Source organism: Orcinus orca, chromosome 4, assembly GCF_937001465.1.
Source record: "Orcinus orca chromosome 4, mOrcOrc1.1, whole genome shotgun sequence".
Classification (NCBI taxonomy): Eukaryota; Metazoa; Chordata; class Mammalia; order Artiodactyla; family Delphinidae; genus Orcinus; species Orcinus orca.
Genome location: NC_064562.1, coordinates 91,058,881 through 91,079,944, shown reverse-complemented (window position 1 = coordinate 91,079,944; position 21,064 = coordinate 91,058,881). Strand labels below are relative to the sequence as shown.

Below are 21,064 nucleotides of genomic sequence, written 5' to 3'. Positions count from 1 at the left end.
ATGGCAGGAACTCTCCCAAAATCCAAGTTCCCAGATCCCAGTTTCAGGCAGATCCTTCTAAGGAAAACAGTCTCAAGATTGCACACAAGTGGCCTATTGTTATTTTCCCTATTTTACAGATAAGCAAACTGGGGCAAAAGAAGTGAGGTAACACTTGCCCAAGACCATACTGTCAGCCAGTAAGTCTGACTCTGTGTTCTCAACCACTGTAGACCATTGCCTCTGAAAAAGGTCCCAGTGTTCTAAAAGACTTGTCATTATAACATTTTTCAGTGATTAGATTTTGTCACATTCCATGACGGAGTCAACAAATGTTTGCTGTAAAGGGTCTGATGTCGAATGTTCGGGGCTTTGTGGGCCACGTGGTCTCTGTTGCAACTATTCAACTCTGCCGTTTCGGCGTGACCCATACATAAATGGATGAGCATGGCTGTGTTCCAACAGAACTTTATTCTTTTGGACACTAAAATTTGAACCTCATAAACCTTTCAAATGTCGCAAAATATTCTTCTCCTTTTGATTTTTTTTTCCAGTCGTTTAAAAATGTAAAAGTCTTTCTTAGCAAATGGGCCATACAGAAACAGAGGGCCAGATTTAGCTCACGGGTCATAATTCACCAACCCCTGTTCTCTAAATGTGTTCTTTTTTGTTACATAAAAAAGACTAAAATAATTGTTCACCATGCTGGCAACGGGTGTGATAGGACAGGCATTCTCATGACTGCTGGTGGGATGTAATGGACATTGTTGTGGCCTTTCTAGAAAGCAGTTTCACAATTTGTGCTAGGAGTATTTGTTCTTTAAAGTCACGTTCTTTGAGCCAGTAATTTGACTTTTAGGTATCTGTCCTGAAGAAACAGGTGCATGCAGAGAGGTTAGTGCATGAAATTGTTAATCTCCCCACCGATTCATCAGCAGTCCTGTCAAATGCAAAACTCTCTCAGAGGCGGGGAAGGACGCACGCAAAAGGTTACCTCAAGGGAGTGTGGGTCCTGGTGTTACAGGCAAAACACAGTATAATCGGGAAAGACATTGTGGTGAGCAGTTACCTGACTCCACTGCCGTGCCCTTTCCTCGTTAAACAGTCCACTTCTGGTTCTTTGTCAGAAAAAGCAAATTTAGAGAGGTGCAATCCTGGCATCACGCCAGTAGAGGCAACGTGCTCATTCTGCTCCTCCGTTTGCGTTGCAGACATCGTGCCGATCCTGACGTCTACCGTGATCGAGTGTCACAGGGCCGGCCTGAAGAACTCTGCCTTCAGCTTTGCAGCCATGTTGATGAGGCCCGAGTACCGCAACAAGATAGATGTCAAATACAAAAAGAAGATCGAGGCAATGGTCAGGTAGGCGGCTGTTTCTACCATCTAATCGCATTTCACAAGCGTATCTTTCAGAACGTAGCTGCTATTATGTGGGCTCAACAAGAACACAGATTGGGGGTAGCAATTAGGATTGTACTCAGCTACCAGCACCTGGAAACCCAACGACGGCTTTATCTGATTTATGTGACTCACGCACGAGGCATCGTAGCCCAGGGCTGGTGGTGCCGTGTCCCGATGTCACCAAGGACCGATCCCTCTGCCTTTTGGCTTTACCATCCAGAGCACACAAGTTTCCTCCTCATGGCTGCACAGTGGTGGTTGTCATGGTGGGGTGACATCATGTACCCCATTCAACGCAGAAAGAAGGAGGGAAATTAAAAGATGAAAAGGTCTTTTGCCTTTTTAGTTAGGAAGGACACCACCCCCAGGACTTGCATTTACATCTCACTACTCAGCCGCGTGGCTACCTCTAGCTGAAAAGCATACTGCTGAGTAAAAACCAAGTTCTCTTGGCAAGGAAGAAGGAAAGATGGCTATTAGGGAGGCAGCAAACAGCGTGTCTGCCACAGACAAAGAGTGGGTATTTCTCAGTGTAAGAAACCTGGTAATTATACCGCCTACTGCCAAGAGACTTCATTTCGAAATCCTGTGTAGCTCCAAAGGCACATAAGGCATATCCTCACTTCAGAAAGCCTGGTTTTCAACAGGAAAACTAGGAGAAAGTAGCACTCATCTTTACAAAAGGAAAAATTACCTGCAATCCTGTAGTAGTTCTGTACTACCACTTGTTCATAGCGATGACATCTGGGGTACCTGTTAGTCCCGTTTTGACCAGGGAGCTCAGGTGTACCTGAATCTTGACCCAGAACTCTCTCATCTCAGCCAAGGGAGATGGCTACACCAGTAATGGCAAAGGGAAGCAAATACTACTTATTGTTAGCTGGGCTCATGGCAGGGAACTCTAACCTGGACAGGGGCTACACGGAACACTCCCTTTTTTTTTTCAAAGCTGATAAGCCTAAGTAGCTTCAGACCAAATCAGTCTGACCCAACATACCTGCCATCAGGAAGAGTGAGGTGGGGAGAAAAAGCTAGAGCACATTTATCCCCCAGTTCCGTGCCACACCAGTCTAGGTGCCAGCTTGAAGAGGCGCTGGTTATTCTCTCCCCGCGCAAGAGTACTCTTAGCTATGAGGTCTAATACGGCATCTGCCGGCTGCATGTGGCTATTTAAATTTAAATTAATTAAAAGTGAATAAAATGTAAAACTTAGTTCCTCACACTATCCATATTTCAAGCGCTCTGAGCTCCATGTGGCTCATGGCTACCGTATTGGAGAGCGCAGAATTAGAACAGTGCCATTGTCACAGAAAGTTGTGCTGCACAGCTCTGGACAGCCTTTACGACTTCAGTACACAAAGGGAAAGACAGAGAAGCAGCAAGCTCACTACTCCAGTGACAAGGAAGGCACGAGACAGCCAGACCCACCCGTGTTTTCTCCCACATAATGTGCTGTGAACTCCAGCTCCCAGAGGTGGCCATGGAACGCTAGCCTGAGCAGTCCTCATTCCTCTCCCTCCTCCGTGGGCCGGAGCGTGTATCTCTAGTCTCAGAGTCTGACTGTGAAGAAGTAGGTGCATTTCATGTGATTCTTCCTCACAGGAGACCCGATACATCTGAGACAGAAGAGGCCACGACCCCATGTCCATTCTGCGAATTTCTTCTCCCAGAGTGTGAACTCCTCTGTCCTGGATGTAAAAATAACATCCCATATTGCATTGCAACAGTAAGTTTCTTTATCATCATTTCCCTTTCTTTGCATATATATCTATAGCCCATTTGAATACTTGTTGTATGTCAGTACTTTCTTCACTTCTGAAATAATCTTATCCCTCAAACTTCCTGCAACATTTAGCATACAATTTCATGGTCAACAAAGTTGAAAGTTATATTCAAGGCACATAATAACCTAAGTTAGTATCAGGAAGGCACTGTGGGGCAGGAGAGCACACACTCGGGGATCAGATGGTCCTAGGCTTAGATCGTCTTTCTGCCACTTACTGGTTACATAACCTGGTGCGATTTGCTTTTACCTTGCTAGGTCCATCAGTTAACAGTACCTGCCTATTGAGGTAAACTGCAGGTTGACGAGAGGACGTGTTTGAAGCCTTAGTACAATTCCCGGCATGCTGTAGCACTTAATAAGTGATGGCTTCTATTGTACACTTTAATATTAAGACCTATTATTAGAAAATTTTTAAATATCAGATTATTTGTTCATCACTAGGCTAACGTAAGCTTTATTTTAAAGGAAAATAAATCTAGGTAATGTCACAATATTGAAGATTATTCTCTTTATACATGAATCTGATAAATTTGGCTTTAGTCCTTTTGATGCCATTTCTTTCTAATTACCCACCTATGTGAAATATCAATAATTTCATAATTTAGAGGTCTGTCTGGCTTTTAACTGTAACCATGTATTATAATTGAATAATGGGGGGAGTTTTAAAAATAAAGATGAATTTTATTCTTCAACGTACTGTTTCCAGGGTCGACATATGTTAAAGGATGATTGGACGGTGTGTCCACATTGCGACTTCCCTGCACTGTATTCAGAATTCAAGATGTAAGTGCACATCATTTCACTCAGCCATACAGATTTATCCAATAATAGGCCTTTTATCCAACCACTTTTATACTGAGGTCTCTTTATGTGTTCATGTTCTTAAAAATCTCTAAAGACTCAAATTGTCTTCTTGGAAGAACCTTCTGTGATCTTTGAGAACATTTTCTTTAAAGGGGATTTTGCATGAGACTGAATATTCCTAATTCTTAAGTCTCATGATGAACATGTACTAAGAAGTAGAAAGGAATAGTTGGTTTTCACATCACAATAACCCAAAAGTAAAGGAATATTTAATCTACTCTGTCTTTCCCTCTCCAAACAGCATGTTAAACACTGAAAGCACATGTCCTATGTGTTCAGAAAGATTAAACTTTGCTCAGCTGAAAAAAATCTCAGACTGTACCCAGTACCTGCGGACAGAAGTGGAGCAGTGAGTGGCACGTGCAGGTAAGTCAGACCATCCACTTACCTTCCCAGGGCACGAGATCCACGGGGTGGACACAGCTTTACAGTGTGTTTTGCCATTGGCTCCTTTTTGTGCATCATGTAACTTGTCAGATTTGAACAAACAAAACTTGTCAGATTTGAAACAAACCTTTGATGTACTTAAAAAAAAAAGCTAAAACGCAGGTTGTACAGTCTCCATGGTGACAAAGGTTATTTGGCCAAGCAGCATCATGGATTCCAACCAAAACGTATATTATCAAATCACATGGGCTTCTTTTTAACCAGTCCATTAAAACTGTAGCTAGCTATTAACAGTGGGGTTTTTGAGTTCTATAATTCAGAATATATTGTAAAAATTTTTGCTTCCAGAGGCTTGAAAACTCCCCATTTCTTTTTCTTTCCAAGTGTCATTTTTGTTGCATGGAAGCAGCACAATACCGCTTCCACTCTCACTCCACTGGCAAGAATTTACTCATAGGGCCACACATACTGCAAGGGGAGGCAGGGAAACGTAGTCTCCAGGTGGAAAGCCAAAAGCCCCTGCCAAAAACTCTTTAATTTTAAGATTCTTTAATTAAAAGGAAAAAGTAAGATTAGTCCCTGACACAGCACTAAACATAGTTAAAACGGAACCCTTGGTTTTCACACGAAACCTGTTCTCGCAATCTTCACTCCATCAGTAAACAGCAGCTCCATCCTACCAGCTGATCAGGATGGAAATGTGGACACCACCAATCCCCCAGTCCATGGGCAAGTCCTCTCAGTCCCCCTCCAGTGTATCTGGTTCCCTTCCTCAGGGGGACTTTTTATTGCACCTGGAAAAATAAAGAGCCTAAAAGACTCGACACGAACTGCCCCAGCCTCCTCCTCTGCTCCCTACGCTGCAGCCCCACTGGCCTCTTGGCTGTTCCTTGGACTCCAAACTGCTTTCTGTAGCACCTGCAGTCTCTCACATTCCTGCCAGCAGCACCCAAGGGTTCTAGTTTTCCCATATCCTCATCAACACTTGCTGTTGTCTGTATGCTTGATTATAACCATCCTGGTAGGTGTGAAGTAGTATCGCATTGTGGTTTTGATGTGCATTTCCCTAATGGTAACGATGTTGAGCATCTTTTCACGTGCTTGTCGGCCATTTGTATATCTTCTTTAGAGACCTGTCTTCAAGTCCTTTACCCATTTTTTTAACTGGGTATTTTGTCTTTTTATCGAGTTGTAAGAATCCTTAATATATTCTAGGTACAAGTCCTCTATCAGATACATGACGTGCAAATATCCTATTCTGTGGAAGTATTTTTTTACTTTCTTCATAGCATCCTTTGATGTACAAAAGTTTTTATTATTTTGATGAAGTCCAGTTTATTTTTTTTTCCTTTGCCTGCTTGTGTTCTTGGTGTCATGTCTAAGAAACCACTGCTTAACCCAGCGTCACAAAGATTGACACTTACATTTCATTCTAAGAGTTCTATAGTTGCTGCTCTTACACTTAACGTCTTTGATCCATTTAATTTTTGTGTATGATGTGAGGTAGGGACCCAATTTCCTTTTGTGTGTGGATGACCAGGTGTCTCAGCACCATTTGTTGAAAAGACTGTTCCTTTCCTATTATTACTGGGTATTGTCTTATTATTATTGTTATAAAGGTTATTTGTATATTCTAGATATAAATCTTAGATTTATTTTGCCGAGATTTTCTCCCACTCTGTGGCTTCCCACTTCTTTTTCTTAATGGTTTTTTTTTTTTGGAATATAGTTGATTTATCAATACAATGTTGTGTTCGTTTCAGGTGTACAGCAAAGTGAATCAGTTATACATATATCTTAATGGTCTTTTGATGAGCAGATTTTTATTCTGATGAATTATAATTTATCAATGTTTCATTTTATTATTACTTTTATTACTTTCTGTGTCTAAGAAAATTTTTGCCTACTCAAAAGTCAGGAGCATATTCGCCTGTGTTTTCTTCTAGAAGCTCTGGGTCTGTGATCCATCTTGAAGTTATTTTTGTTTACAGTATGAGGTGGGGATTGAGATTCTTTTCCCTCTCAAGTAGATATCCAGTCTTCCAACACCATCTGTTGAAAAGTCTTTCCTTTCCCCATTGAACTTGCTTGCATGCCTTTGTTGAAAATCAGCTGGGTTTTAAATATGGGTCTACTTCTGGACCCTCTCTTCTTTTCCATTGCTCTATTTGTCCCCTATTTTTATACTATACTGTCTTCATTACTGTGACGTTATAGTGTATCTTAAAGCCAGGTATTGTGGATCCTACAACTTTGTCGTATTTTCCAAGACTGTTTTTTTTTTTTTTGCGGTACGCGGGCCTCTCACTGTTGTGGCCTCTCCCGTTGCGGAGCACAGGCTCCGGACGCGCAGGCCCAGTGGCCATGGCTCACGAGCCCAGCCGATCCGTGGCACGTGGGATCTTCCCGGACCGGGACACAAACCCATGTCCCCCGCATTGGCAGGTGGACTCTCAACCACTGCGCCACCAGGGAAGCCCCCACCAAGGCTGTTTTGACTACTCTTACTTCTCTCCATTTCTCTCTAAAATTTTAGAATCAGCTTGTCAAATTCTGTTTTAAAATCTTACTCAAATTACGATTGGGATATGTTTATTTTTCTGTTGCCATATAACATTATCACATATTTAGCATCTTAAAACAATATACATTTAATATTTCACAACTTTTTTTGAGGTGTAATTATCACCTTGTATTAGTTTTAGGTGTACAACATAATGATTTGATATATGTTTATACTGTGAAATGATTACCACAGTAATTTAGTTAACATCCATCACCACACAGTTACAATTTTTTTTTAATTGAGAACTTTTAACACCTATTCTTTTAGCAACTTCCAAGTATACAGTGTTGTTAACTATGATCGCCATGCTGTATATTACATCCCCAGGACTTACTTGTAACTGGAATTTTATACCTTTCAACCACCTTCATTCTGCCCACCCCCACCCTCTGGCAACCAACAGATTGTTCTGTATCTATGAGTTCAGTGGGGTTTTTTTAAAATTAAACATGTGAGATCATACAGTATCTGTCTTTCTCTTACTTCATTTAGCAAAATGTCCTCAAGGTCCATCCATGTTGTTGCAAATGGCAGTATTTCCTTCTTCTTTATATGTATATACACATGTATACATATGTACCACATATTCTTTATCCAGTGCCATTTTCTTTATCCAGTATTAGTGGACACTTAGGTCATTTCCATGTCTTAGCTATTGTAAATAATGCTGTAATGAACACTGGGGTGCAGATACCTTTTCAAGATAGTGATTTTGTTTCCTTCAGATAAATACACAGAAGTAGAATTGCTGGAACATATGGTAGTTCTATTTTTAACTTTTTGAGGAATCTCTGTAGTGTTTTCTATAATGGCTGCATCAATTTACATGCCCACCAACAGTGTACGATGGATACCTTTTCTCCATATCCTTGCCAAGACTTGTTATTTCTTGTCATTTTGACAGCTGCCATTCTAACAGGTGTGAGGTGCTATCTCATCGTGGTTTTGATCTGCATTTCCCTGATTTGTGATGCTGAGCACCTTTTCATTTACGTATTGACCATATGTACGTTTTCTTTGGAAAAATGTCTATTCAGAGCGTTTGCCCATTTTTTTGATTGGATTTTTTTTTCTATTGAGTTGTATGAGTTCTTTATATATTTTGTATATTAACTCAAATTATCAGATATATGATTTGCAAATATTTCTCCCATTCCATAGGTTGCCTTTTCATTTTGTTGATGGAAACTTTTTAGATTGATGTAGTCTTACTTGTATATATTTGCTTTGTTGCCTTTGCTTTTGGTGTCACATACAAAAATACATTGCCAAGACCAATGTCAAGGAGCTTACTCCCTATGGTTTCGTCTAAGAGTTTTATGTTGTCAGGCCTTATGTTCAAGACTTTAATCCATTTTGAGTTAATTTTTGTGTATGGTGTAAGATAGTGATCCAGTTTCATTCTTTTGCATGTGGCTGTCCAGTTTCCCCAACACCATTTATTTAAGAGATTGCCTTTCCCCATTGTATATTCTTGGCTTCTTTGTCATAAATTGACCATATATGCACAGGTTTATTTCTGGGCTGTCTATTCTGTTCCATTAATCTGTGTGTCTGTTTTTATACCGATACCATACTGTTTTGATTACTATAGCTGCATAATATAGTTTGAAATCAGGAAGTGTGGTGCTTCCAGCTTTGTTCTTTCTCAACATTGCTTTTTGGCTGTCCAGTGTCTTTGTCATTCCATACAAACATGAGGATTGTTTGTTCTATTTCTGTGAAAAATGCCATTGGAAATTGATAGGAATTGCATTGAATCTGTAGATTGCTTTGGGTAGTGTGGACACTATAACAATATTAATTCTTCCAATCCATAAGCATAGAAAATCTTTACATTTATTTAGATCTTCAGTTTCTTTCATCAGTGTCTTATAATTTTTCAGTGCACAAGTCTTTCACCTCCTTGGTTAAATTCATTCCTAGGTATTGTATTCTTTTTGATGCAATTATAAATAAGATTGTTTTCTTAATTTCTCTTTCTGATAGTTGATTATTAGATACAACAGATTTTTGTATATTGATTTTGTATCCTGCAATTTTGCTGAATTTATTATTCTAACAGCTTTTTTGGTGGTCTTCAGGGTTCCCTATATATAATATGTTATCTGCAAATAGTGACAGTTTAACTTATTCCTTTCCTATCTGAATGCCTTTTTTCTTTTTCTTGCCTAAAGGCAAGAGTGACATCCTTGTCTTATTCCTGATCTTCGAGGAAAAGCTTTCAGCTTTTCACCATTGAGTGTGATAGCTGTGGGTCTGTCCTATATGGCCTTTATGATGTTGAGGTATGTTCCCTCTATACCCACTTTTGTGAAAGTTTTTATCATGAGCAGATGTTGAATTTTGTCAGATGCTTTTTCTGTATCAAGATGATCATATGATTTTTATCCTTCATTTTGTTAATGTGGTGTATCATCTTGATTTTCTGGATGTTGGACTATCCTTGCATTCCTCCAATAAATCCCACTTGACTGTGGTGTGTGATTCCTTTAATGTATTATTGAATTCAGTTTGCTAATATTTTGTTGAGGGTTTTTGCAACTATGTTCATCAGAGATATTGGCCTGTAATTTTCTTTCTTGTAGTTCCTTTGTCTGGTTTTGGTATCAGAGTAATGCTGGCCTCATGGAATGAGTTTGGAAGTGTTTCCTCTTCTATTTTTTGGAAAAGTTTGAGAATTGGTATTAACCAGTGAAGTCGTCTGGTCCTGGATTTTTGTTTGTCAGGTTGTTTTTGATTACTGATTCAATCTCCTTGATAGTAATTGGTCTAATTTTCTATTTCTTCATGATTCAGTATTAGAAGGTTGTTTCTAGCAATTTATCCATTTCTTCTAGGTTGTCCATTTTGCTGGCATTCTAGTCCATTTTGCTGGCATTATAGTATTTCATAGTAGTCTCTTTTGTATTTCTGTGGTATCGAATGTAATATCTCCTCTTTCATTTCTGATTTTGAGTCCCCTATTTTTCTTGGTGATTCTAGCTAAAGGTTTGTCTATTTATCTTTTGGGCAAAAAAAAAAAAAAAAATAGCTATTAGTTTCATTGAACTTTTCTATTGTCTTTTTAGTCTCCATTTCATTTATTTCTGCTCTTTGAGATTTCCTTCCTTCTACTAACTTCGGGCTTAGCTTGTTCTTTTTCTAGTTCCTTAAGGTGTGAAGTTAGGCTGTTTATTTGAGATCTTTCTTGTTTCTTAATGCAGGTGTTTATTGTTATGAGCTTCCTTCTTAGAAACTGTTTTTGTTGCATCCCGTAAGATTTGGTATGCTGTATAGCTGTCCCTCAGTGTTCGTGGGGGATTGGTTCCAGGATCCCTAGTGGATACCAACATCCACGGATGCTCAAGTCCCTTATATATAATGGTGTAGTATTTGAACATAACCTATGCACATCTTCCCGTATACTTTAAATCATCTCTAGATTACTTATATTACCTAATGTAAATGCTATGTAAATAGTTGCCAACATGTAGCAAATTCAAGTTTTGCTTTTTGGAACTTTCTGGTACTTTTTTTTTTCCTGAATCTTTTGACCCATGGTTGGTTGGATCTGTGGATATGGAACCCACAGATATGGAGGGCCAACTCTATTTCCATTTTCATGTCTCAGGTATTTTATTTCTCTTTTGATTTCTTCTTTGACCCAGCAGTTGTTGAGCAACATGTTTGAATGTCCATGTATTTGTGAATTTTCCAGTTTTCTTCTTGGAACTGATTTGTAGTTTCATACTTTTGTGGTCAGAAAAGATGCTTGATATGATTTCAGTCTTCTAAATTTATTAAGACTTGTTTTGTGGCCTTACATATGATCTGTCCTGGAGAAATGTTCCATGTGTGCTTGAGAAGAATGTGTATTCTCCTGCTTTGGGATGGAATGTTCTGTAAATGCGTTAAGTCCATCTGGTCTAACATGTCATTTAAGACCAATGTTTCCTTATTGGTTTTCTGGCAAATGAAAATCTATTCACTGATGAAAGTGGGGTAATGAAGTCCCCTCCTATTATTGTATTGCTCTTTCTCCCTTTAGATATGTTAATATTTGCTTATATTTAGGTGCTGCTAATGTAAATAATAAATATCTACAAATGTTATATCCTCTTGTGGATTGATGCCTTTATCATTATATAATGGCCTTCTTTGTCCCTTCTTACAGTCTTTGTTTTAAAATCTATTTTGTCTAAGTATAGCTACTCCAGCTTTCTTTTGGTTTCCATTAGCATGAAATCTTTTTCCATTCCTTCACTTTGAGTCTGTGTGTCCTTAAAGCTGAGTGAGTCTCTTGCAGGCAGCATATAGATGGGTCTTGGTTTTTATCCATTCTGTCTTTTGATCAGAGAATTTATAAATTATATTTAAAGTAGTTATTGATAGACAGGGACTTGCTGCCATTTTGTTCATTGTTTTCTGGCTGTTTTGTAATTCCTTTGTTCCTTCTTTTCTTGATCCTTTTTCTCCTTTTGTGATCTGACAATTTTCTGTAGTCATATGCTTAGATTCCTTTTTGTCTACCATAGGTTTCGCTTTGTGGATACCATGAGACTTACATAAAATACAACAGTCTGTCTGAAGTTGATAACAACTTAAGTTCAAATGCATTTTTACTCTCACCATCCACATTGTTTGTGATGTCACAATTTATATCTTTTTATCTTGTGTATCCATTAACAAATTATTAGTTATTTTTACTATTTTGTCTTCTAACTTTCACACTAGGTTTATAAGTACTTACCATTACAACATTAGATTATTCTGAATTTATATATTTACCTTTACCTTTGAGATTTACAAATTTCATATATTTTCGTATTATTAATGAGTGTCCTTGTGTTTCAGCTTAAAGAAGTCCCTTTAACATTTCTTGTAAGGCCAGTCTAGTGGTGATGAACCTCTTTAGCTTTTCCTTGCCTGGAAAACTTCCTCGCTCCTTCAATTTTGAAGGATGGCTTTCCCAGGTAGAATATTCTTGGTTGGCAGTTTTATTCTTTCAGCACTTTGACTATATCAGGCCACTCTCTTCTAGCCTGCAAAGTTTCTGCCAAAAGAATCTGCTGACAGTCTTATGAGGGGGGAGGGGGTTCCCCTGTACAGAACAAGTTGTTTTCTTTTGCTGCTTTTAAGATCGTCTTCTTGTCTTTAACTTCTGGCGGTTTAATTAGAACTTGTCTTGGTATGGGCCTCTTTGGGTTGAGTTGCTGAGCACTCACTAACTTTGCACTTTCTCATTCTTCTCAGTAAGGTGGCTGTTATCATCATCCTCACTTTATAACAGAGGTTCAGCAGCTTGCCCATGCAGTTCTAGTCAGTTGAAAAGCCAGGACTGACACTTGATTACAGACTGGGAATTTCTTACTTGAACGTAGTGATCCTGCTCCACATTCCAGAAATGAGCAAAAAAATCTTCTTTATTATGCTTGGCTTTATTACTAAATGCTAGTAGTTACTTGAAACCCTTCTAAAAGCATATGGGGTTTTGTTTTTTATTTTTTTATCCTTTCTAGGTATTATGGTCCTGAGAAGATACCATTTTTCCACAGGAGGCTGTGTTTCTACCCTTGGCAGATTTCAAGATGGTCCATCCCGAATACAGAAAAAACAAGGTCACCTCTCCAGGTCACCACTTTCAACTTCTGCAGAGTGGGAAACAGTGACATAGAGCATTGCTGTTTATACTTTGTACATTTCCTCTTCTGAGTCTTACATAGTCTATGCTCTATACTGTTAATAGTAACCTACGACATAACTGTAAATATTCAGCTTTTTGATATCTTTTCTATTTTGAAATACCTCCTTTAAAATAAACTTATTGATTAGATATTTGTAATGTTTTCCCAGATTTAAAGACAGTAAAAGAAATAAAGGAAGGTAGCTTTAAACCATACTGTGAAGTTTGGGCAGCACAGATATTAACAGTGTTAAAAAGTTTGAAGTGAGAGGCTTACACAAATCAAGGCTATTTAGCAGAATCAGTCTGAGAATAAAAACGTCAAAAATCAGTAAAATCAGCACTTTTAAAGAATGAAACTATAAGCTTATGTTTCTTGAGTCATTATGCTACATAGTATGGAATTCCTGTCACAAAATTAAATCATTTGACTTCCCCTGAAGACCTACATTATTCAGAATCTTCCCCAAGGTGGGTGGAGGGTTCCTTTCCCATGTCACACACACCCAATACTATACATATCAGTATATGCTTCCTTGCCATCCAAAGCCAAAGTATCAAAGTCTGAGCAGCTGACAGAATCATGTAGCCTAACTAACTCTGAATGTATCAGATGATATGATTTTGCAGTATAGCCACCAGCATTCTGAGCATTACAGAGGTACCTACGAGCCTAGGGTAGAACCCAAAGTGCCAGTAAAGTTTTAAGGCATCCAGGTATCCATATGCATGCCTCGAGCTTTATGCTTTTCCTTCCCAAAGGCTGGCTAGAGGCTCTGGCCTTCCTAAGTGATACAAGTCATTATCATTAACCCCACCCGTGGTCCCTTTGTTTTGTGTTATCACTTGAGGGATGTTGTAAGGTTACAGGAATAATAAGAGCCATAGGCACTTGGGATCTGTAAGGGTAAGCACATTATATTTTGGGAGTTAGTTATGGGCCTCAGACATTCACTAATGAGCATAATTGTACCAGAACTTATTTAGGAAGATACTCCTAGTACACATAACTATGTGCTCCTTATTAATAACTTCAAGAGGCCCAATAATGTTGCTGTAAATAATACACTGACAAAACTTAAAAAATGACAGATGAAGTAGTATTAGTAATAAAGTAGTAGTTTGTTATAGACTACCAAATGGCCAAGACTCAATGGATCGCAAAGAAAGCAAGTATACAGTTTTATGCTGCAAGGATGATGTGTGGCATCCAGTGGCTCCAATAAGGATTTACTGGTTGCTCCAAATCATAATGAACAAGTAAAGGACACTATCTGTTGTTCTGGCTGCAAGGAGATAATAGTCCCTTTCCTGGAAAGCACAGAGCAAGTAGGCAGATACGACTTGCATATCAAAAAGCAATAGAAATGGAAAAATATGCATAAGAAATTTATGCTCACCCCGCTGGTGAGGTGAGGCAGTCGTCAATCAAGAAAATCTTCACTGGGCTTCCCTGGTGGCGCAGTGGTTGAGAATCTGCCTGCTAATGCAGAGGACACAGGTTCGAGCCCTGGTCTGCGAGGATCCCATATGCCGCGGAGCATCTGGGCCCGTGAGCCACAACTACTGAGCCTGCGCGTCTGGAACGTGTGCTCCGCAACAAGAAAGGCCGCGATAGTGAGAGGCCTGCGCACTGCGATGAAGAGTGGCCGCCGCTCGCCACAACTAGAGAAGACCCTTGCACAGAAACGAAGACCCAGCACAGCAAAAATTAATTAATTAATTAATTAAAAAGAAAATCTTCACTGAAGCAGAAGTTTCAAGCAGGGCTTTTAACAAAGAGAGGGACGTGGTTTAGTAGGCAAAGGCTTAAGGCAACATTTTATTCCCATAATGAACTTAATCTACATGAAAGACATTTTTCACACTGGTAAATACATTTTAAATGTCTCAAGAACTTCGTCTGGCGTCCCAAACAAGACTATCAGTTCCTTAAAGGCAGAGAACAGAATCCTGATTTTACATTCCTTTTAGCACATACCTTGCAGAAGTAGCACATACCCTTGAGCATTTACTAACAAGATTTTAAAAATTGCTAGACACCCAAATTCCAGACTAGTTCCACAGCCTCAGGCCCGTCAACAAGCACAGTTACAGGTACAATCTAAAGTTCCAGTAGGGTTTGTGGAATCTGTCAGGACAGAACTGAATCCCTCAGGGACAAAGTAAACAAAAGCCAGTGTTCATTTAGTCCCAAACCAGAGTGGGGATAAGAGTTTGACCCAGCCTAGGCCCTACTGGTTTTAAACTAATGAGTTGAAACTCTGGAAGGCTAGGAATGTCTGACAATCTTTCTGCAGCCACAATACCCTCTAATAATAACAAAGAGCCCTCTCCACGAAATTCTATTCACAGCAGAGGTGTGGTTGACACTCATAGGGGTAATGAAGTTGGGAATTAGAGTTCTGACTCTTCAACTGCCAAAGTTATGTTTCACAGAACAGGTCAGTAGGAATATAGTTAGCTTTTGTATCCAATCATTTGCAAATTAATAAGGAAATAATATACCAACATAGTATCCTACTGTACAAGATGACAATCTTAAGAATTTGTACATGTATCATGTGAAACATTTTTATTTCTAATTTCTATTTTGCAAGGTATTTGACAATGTACAAAGAATACCCAGTTCTAGGTGGTGACTGTTTTGTATTTTATTTACAAAATTTCTCCACATAATAGTAATAACTACCTACCTCTTTTTTTAAAAATCGGCATTGGTCGTATAATGGCCATTAGGATAAATTCTTAAGCCTACAAAAGCCGCCTTAGTACCTCTGTTCCCAGACATATTACTGTTAACTAAAAATCTGACTCCAAAGCCCACATGTAGTTGCTAATTCTGAATATACAGTCATTTTGAAGTACAATCTCATTAGATTGACAGGGGACAGTGGAGGACCCAAGCAGTCCTATCAACCTCTATAAGAGGTGTACATCAGCCTACTGTTTACATCCTTCTAGCTGTACCACCGTTTATTTGTAATGGGACCATGAGGTTGCCCCATTACACTAAAACATGGTTCCTTTGGAAAAACAAGGCATTCTCTAAGACCAGCTAGACTGGTCAGCAGGTTGAGTAAAAAGTAGCGGTCAGCAGTGAAAAATGGTTTTATTTCTTTGAACTTTTTCCTTTTCCTTTTCTGGACTCTTTTTCTGATTTTGAAGTCTTTGAAGATTTTGTCTTTTTCTGTTGGGAGGGAAAGATGCACAAAATAGTTAGTGGCTGTGTTTATGAGTAAATGAAATAAGTTCATCTCTACAAGAAAGCAAATCTTTACCTGCAACTTAATAAGAAGAAAGGTTGCAAACACCTAGATCTTGAACTACAGCTACCCTCGATGAGCTTACTAATAACAACTGGCTAGCTGTAGCTTTGAACTACTGAAAAGCTATTTAGACTCTAGAACTAGGATATGTTCCCCAGAACACCGATATATTTAGGAAAGACAAAATAAGCAAGATATAATTTACACACATGGTAATGTTTTCATGAAGAATTTCCTTTTCTTTCAGTTTCAGATTGAGATCCAAACACACTCAGTTTGAGCAGGGGAGGGAGTAGACTTCTTATGTCTACACAAGACTAGAGAGCCACACTGGAGAAGGCCACTATTCCCACCCCTGCACATACAAAACAGAATCAAGGAGCAAGAATGATAAACACACACACACTAAGGACAGAAGAGGATACAAACTAGATTCCTTTGCCTCAGCCAATGGTAAACAGGGGGCTGATACCATAAATAATTTTAATCTTTCCTAGCAAAAGATGAGGATGTTTTGCTCTGGGAAACTTCTATGGGCAGTTCAACAGCTATAGCAAAAAATAAATAACAGAAAGGACAAATGGTTTCATTAAAAATGCTTTTCTTGATTATGCTATGAAAATATGTCTGTGGGTAAAGCACACACCAATGGCAAATAAAAAAAAATAGTCCTTTTTCCAACACAGCATATGACCATCAATATGATGGCCTATTTTTTTGCTGTCTGGCTCTTCCACTGTTATAAGAAGTTGACTGTTTATAAAAATGAAATCTACACCTTCTTCACCCTCGGAACTGTGATGAACAAAACAAAAAGTATTTTCAGCTTCCTCTGTTACTTGCTAAACAGGCTCTGAATAATTTCAAAAGGCAAGTTATACACAAGATAAGCTATTTTGAGGGAGTATCATAGCTTCTCCTATTTGCAGATGAAAATACTACCTTGATCATAGCATCAGTTTCCAAAGTGTCCTGGTCTTTCTCATCAGACTGAGAGTCATCTTCATTTAACTCTTCATTGTATTCAGCATCCAGCGCTGGGCCTGTGCTGTGTCTGTGTGTCTTTACTGCCTGGAGTGAATACGGAATAAGGTGGACTTCCTTATTGTAAGTTCTTGTGAAGGCTGCTTTCACCTACACAAAAGGAATAGAGGGAGGTTTTTAAAACTCTAACTGCCAAACAACCCCTTTAAACTCTGTAGGCCTAGAGGCTCTGAGAGACCCTAGGAGCCCCTTGAAATTGTTTGTAAAATATGTATGCATGTACATGTAAGTATATCTATATGCATTTTCCTATGGAGAAGTTCCATATTTTTAATGACATTCTTCATAGAGCCATGACTCAAAAAATAAGAATCAGTATTTGGGAACATTAGGCAGGTTTTTTAAAGTCACTTTAAGTCATCAACTTTTTTCTATTCAGTGTTCTCTGCAGTTCTACAAAGTGACAAGCAAAGTTAGTCAGTGAACCAATAAATCAAAAAAGGCTTACAATAAAGTACAAGTTAAAATTGGCCTTTAATTACCATAAAATAGTAACTTGAAAAGCCTTAACCTCAAGCTTCTAAACCTAACTGTAGAATTAGTCCACAAATTCTAACAATGAATGTCTCTTGTGAGAATTTACCTATAGTCATCATACCCGTAGTCAGGTCAAAATTCTAGAGAAGACAAGCCACAGAGAACATGTCTTCTAGAACAGCACCAAGTAAACAAGCACAAGGGTGACATATTAGATACCACAAACTCATGTTACGTCACTTTAGTTTTTTCATGTTCACTATATAAAGTAGGGGATACATCATTACATAATAGATTGTCCAACTGTAATAAATACACTAAAACACAGATTAGGCAGACTAAGAAAAAGTCTAAAAATGCTCAGCCAGTAAACACTTCTTTTCATAATGCATTCCCACCACCTCACTTTTACTTCCCCAGGCTCATCTGCCTATCCTTGTAAGGAATACATCTACATTTGCTCCTCAGATTTCACACCTTGCTTTTCCATGCAGGATAAGGCAAAGATAAAACTATAAATTATAAAAGTCAAATCCCAAAGTCTACTCTTAATATCGTACTCAAATAGTATCTTTGGAAAGCACAGACCATAAGTAAAAAGCATTTAAGAAAAGAAATTAAACTTTTAAAAACATCTAAAACATCTCTGAAGTACTCCTAGTAACACGGTAATTACAAAATGATGGAGAACCAGTGGGGTACACAATTTACCTTGGGATCCAGCTTGGAGAAGGGACTAGGTCTGTCTCCCCAGCTGCTGATTTCCATGATATTCTCAAAGTCTTCTTTCATCAAATAATACGCGTCCATAAGAGCAACAACATCCTGTACTCCTTCTATCCCTTGTGAGGTCAAGGGCTGTACAAGTGCATCCCTTATATGGGACAGATAATCCACGTTTACAGTCCTTTTGCTGGAGTAAGTTCTTAAACCAAAACAAAAGATACACTGTAATCAATGGCAAACTACCACCAACTCATAGTTTGCTGGAGTTTAATCCACTTTTAATAATGTTAATGTATCTACACAATGTATCTACACAAATATAGTGGAAACATCAAAGAGGCACACCCCAGGGCAAAGTGATACATCACCTTGAAAAAGTGGTGGGCAGGGAATAGGAAAGGAGCTGAAAGACAGGCCTTCAGCTTGAGCTATGAGAAGAGCCCTTTCAAGCTTCTAGAGGCCACCTGTATCTCTTGGCTCATGGTCCCTTTCTCCATGTTCAAAGCCAGCAGTGGGAGCGCAACATCTTCACATCTCTCTGACTGATGCTACTGCCTACCTCCACCACTCCTTTTTTTTTTTTTTGTAAAAACACTTACGATTACATTGGGCCCATCAGATAATCCAGGGTAATCTTCCCATCTCAAGATGGGAATAAATTTGTGTTGTTTTAAGCCAGTAAGTTTTGGTAATTTGCTATAGCAGCAATAGAAAACTAACATGGGGTGGCAAAAAAATGACCCACACCATAAACTACGAAGAGGGATCATAGTAGGAAGCAGAATTCTACAGGAACAGAAGAAAGGAACATCTCAGTTCAGTTTTAAACAAAAGTTAAGGTTAGACTAATATTAATATTCTTTCCAGGGACTAGAAAGGAAAATAAGATTGCTTAAGTAGTTCTTCATGGTTAAAAATGAATCCCTAAAGTTCACTTAATATTTGTATGCAAGCACATTTCTAAGTTTCTAAACTGTAAAAAATTTAATAAAATTAAGAATTTTTGAACGTCCTTAAACTTCTCCAAGGACATTGGTTTTCAATCATCTGAGTATCCACCTTCTGTAATACGCTAAACTGTATCCCCCTGTCCCAAATGACTAGGTCAGTTTACTATTAGGATAGGAGGCAAAAACTAGTTCATGTATTTAAATAGTTCCCTTTTTCCTATTAATTTATTTGGAGGCCAATATATTATGTATGCCTACTAGTAATAGGCACAGTCACAATAACAATAAATAATAGCAGTACCTCAGATTTATATAGCTTTAAAACTTATCTTAACATTATGGCACATCTACCATCTGGCTTTATTATCCAAAGTATCCTTTTAAGTAATAAAACGAGTGTCATACCAGTTACAGATAATAAAACTCAGGGCCGTGAACTTATCCATGTTCACTTATCTAGTTAGTAATGAAATCAAAACTAAAACACAAATCTTTGTGACTCATGCTATCCTTATTAAAGGCTAGATATACTACCCTGATAAAATGCCACACATAGAGTAATACCCCGCTTACCTGAGACTCATATGCAATGCTAGGTCCTGAACAATACGATCGTGTTTGCCCATAGATGAGTGCTTCCCCAACCAACTTGGGAAGGTAGGAAACTGGGTCATGTACCCCCTCATTAACTCTCCAGGAAGAACACTGGCATAAATGGCCTGAAAAAATTAATTGCAGTCCACAAGTTAAATTCAGTACTGAGTTAAGTTGCTTCTTTAGCAGCTGTTGGCTTCCAAGCAGTCTCCGGAAAATGCAGTAACATTGCTCCCGGTACCTAATTCCAAGATAGGCCCCTTCCCTCTCTCCCTCATCTGTTGGTATGGGAAACTTCAACTTGAGAAAACAATTAATTGCAGTAAATGCCTTGGTCCAAAACATGTTATGGCCCTCACAGATCATCTAGCCAACACAGACTCCTCAGCCAACTGATCTCAACATACACCAGTAACCTCACAATGCCAGTGTTATAGAAAAAACTGTTTAAGAGGAATATGATTGTCTTCAACATAAGATATCAATAAACCAGGTGGATCAAAGCATGGAAAATCTAATAATTAGAGAATTAAGTAAACTGACGCTTGAGAAAAGTTTTTTTTAAAGGTATCCTTGGATATCTTCTATATCCAGGGTTTTTACCTTTTTTATATATATAAATTTATTTATTTTTGCCTGTGTTAGGTCTTCGTTGTGGGCTTTCTCTAGTTGCAGTAAGTGTGGGCTACTCTGCGGTGCATGGGCTTCTCATTGCGGTGGCTTCTCTTGTTGTGGAGCATGGGCTCTAGAGCACAGGCTCAGTAGTTGTGGTGAACAGGCTTAGGTGCTCCATGGCATGTGGGATCTTCCCGGACCAGGGCTCAAACCCATGTCCCCTGCATTGGCAGGCGGATTCTTAACCACTGCGCCACCAAGGAAGTCCCAGGGTTTTTACTTTTTTAAAGGTTGGAATCATACATAGATCTTGTGTCCTGCTTTGTTCTAATAATATTCTCTCATAAGTATTTTTTATATTAGATCATCTTTACAAGTAATTTTAAAGGCTGCATAATGTTCCATCAAGAGGATTTACCATAATTAATCAGACTCCTATTGCTGAACATGGAGATTTTCTCCCATTTCTTGCTATCAAAATTAATGCTTTAGGGCAGGGGTCCCCAACCCCCGAGCCACACACCGGTATCAGTAGGAACCGGGCTGCACAGCAGGAGGTGAGCGGCGGGCAAGCGAGCGAAGCTTCATCTGTATTTACAGCCGCTCCCCATCACTCGCATTACTGCCTGAGCTCCACCTCCTGTCAGATCAGTGGTGGCATTAGATTCTCAGAGGAGCGTGAACCCTACTGTGAACTGTGCACGTGAGGGATCTAGGTTATGCGCTCCTTATGAGAATCTA

The 21,064-nt window shown here is 38.8% G+C and overlaps 2 protein-coding genes across 11 annotated transcripts in view; one reads left to right on the top strand and one right to left on the bottom strand.

The window, feature by feature from the left end:
- The window catches only part of WDR19 (WD repeat domain 19), an 84,234-nt gene extending 71,436 nt beyond the window's left edge, over positions 1–12,798 (top strand). For 4 of the 5 annotated variants that reach the window (XM_004266241.4, XM_033421659.2, XM_049708780.1 and 1 more), the window contains 5 exons: positions 1,191–1,341; positions 2,983–3,106; positions 3,873–3,949; positions 4,272–4,396; positions 12,485–12,798. In XM_004266241.4, the coding sequence (XP_004266289.1) occupies positions 1,191–1,341; positions 2,983–3,106; positions 3,873–3,949; positions 4,272–4,383 (464 nt within the window). In that variant the 3' untranslated portion in view covers positions 4,384–4,396; positions 12,485–12,798. Of the gene's footprint in view, positions 1–1,190; positions 1,342–2,982; positions 3,107–3,872; positions 3,950–4,271; positions 4,397–12,484 lie in introns of those variants that run through there. The other variant, XR_004481513.2, reaches the window with a different exon arrangement.
- Positions 12,799–14,457: 1,659 nt separating this feature from the next.
- The window catches only part of RFC1 (replication factor C subunit 1), an 83,265-nt gene continuing 76,658 nt past the window's right edge, over positions 14,458–21,064 (bottom strand). For all 6 annotated transcript variants that reach the window (XM_033421668.2, XM_033421669.2, XM_033421670.2 and 3 more), the window contains 4 exons: positions 19,688–19,833; positions 18,150–18,363; positions 16,860–17,051; positions 14,458–15,838 (listed from right to left, as the gene is read on the bottom strand). In XM_033421668.2, the coding sequence (XP_033277559.1) occupies positions 15,761–15,838; positions 16,860–17,051; positions 18,150–18,363; positions 19,688–19,833 (630 nt within the window). In that variant the 3' untranslated portion in view covers positions 14,458–15,760. The remainder of the gene's footprint in view (positions 15,839–16,859; positions 17,052–18,149; positions 18,364–19,687; positions 19,834–21,064) is intronic.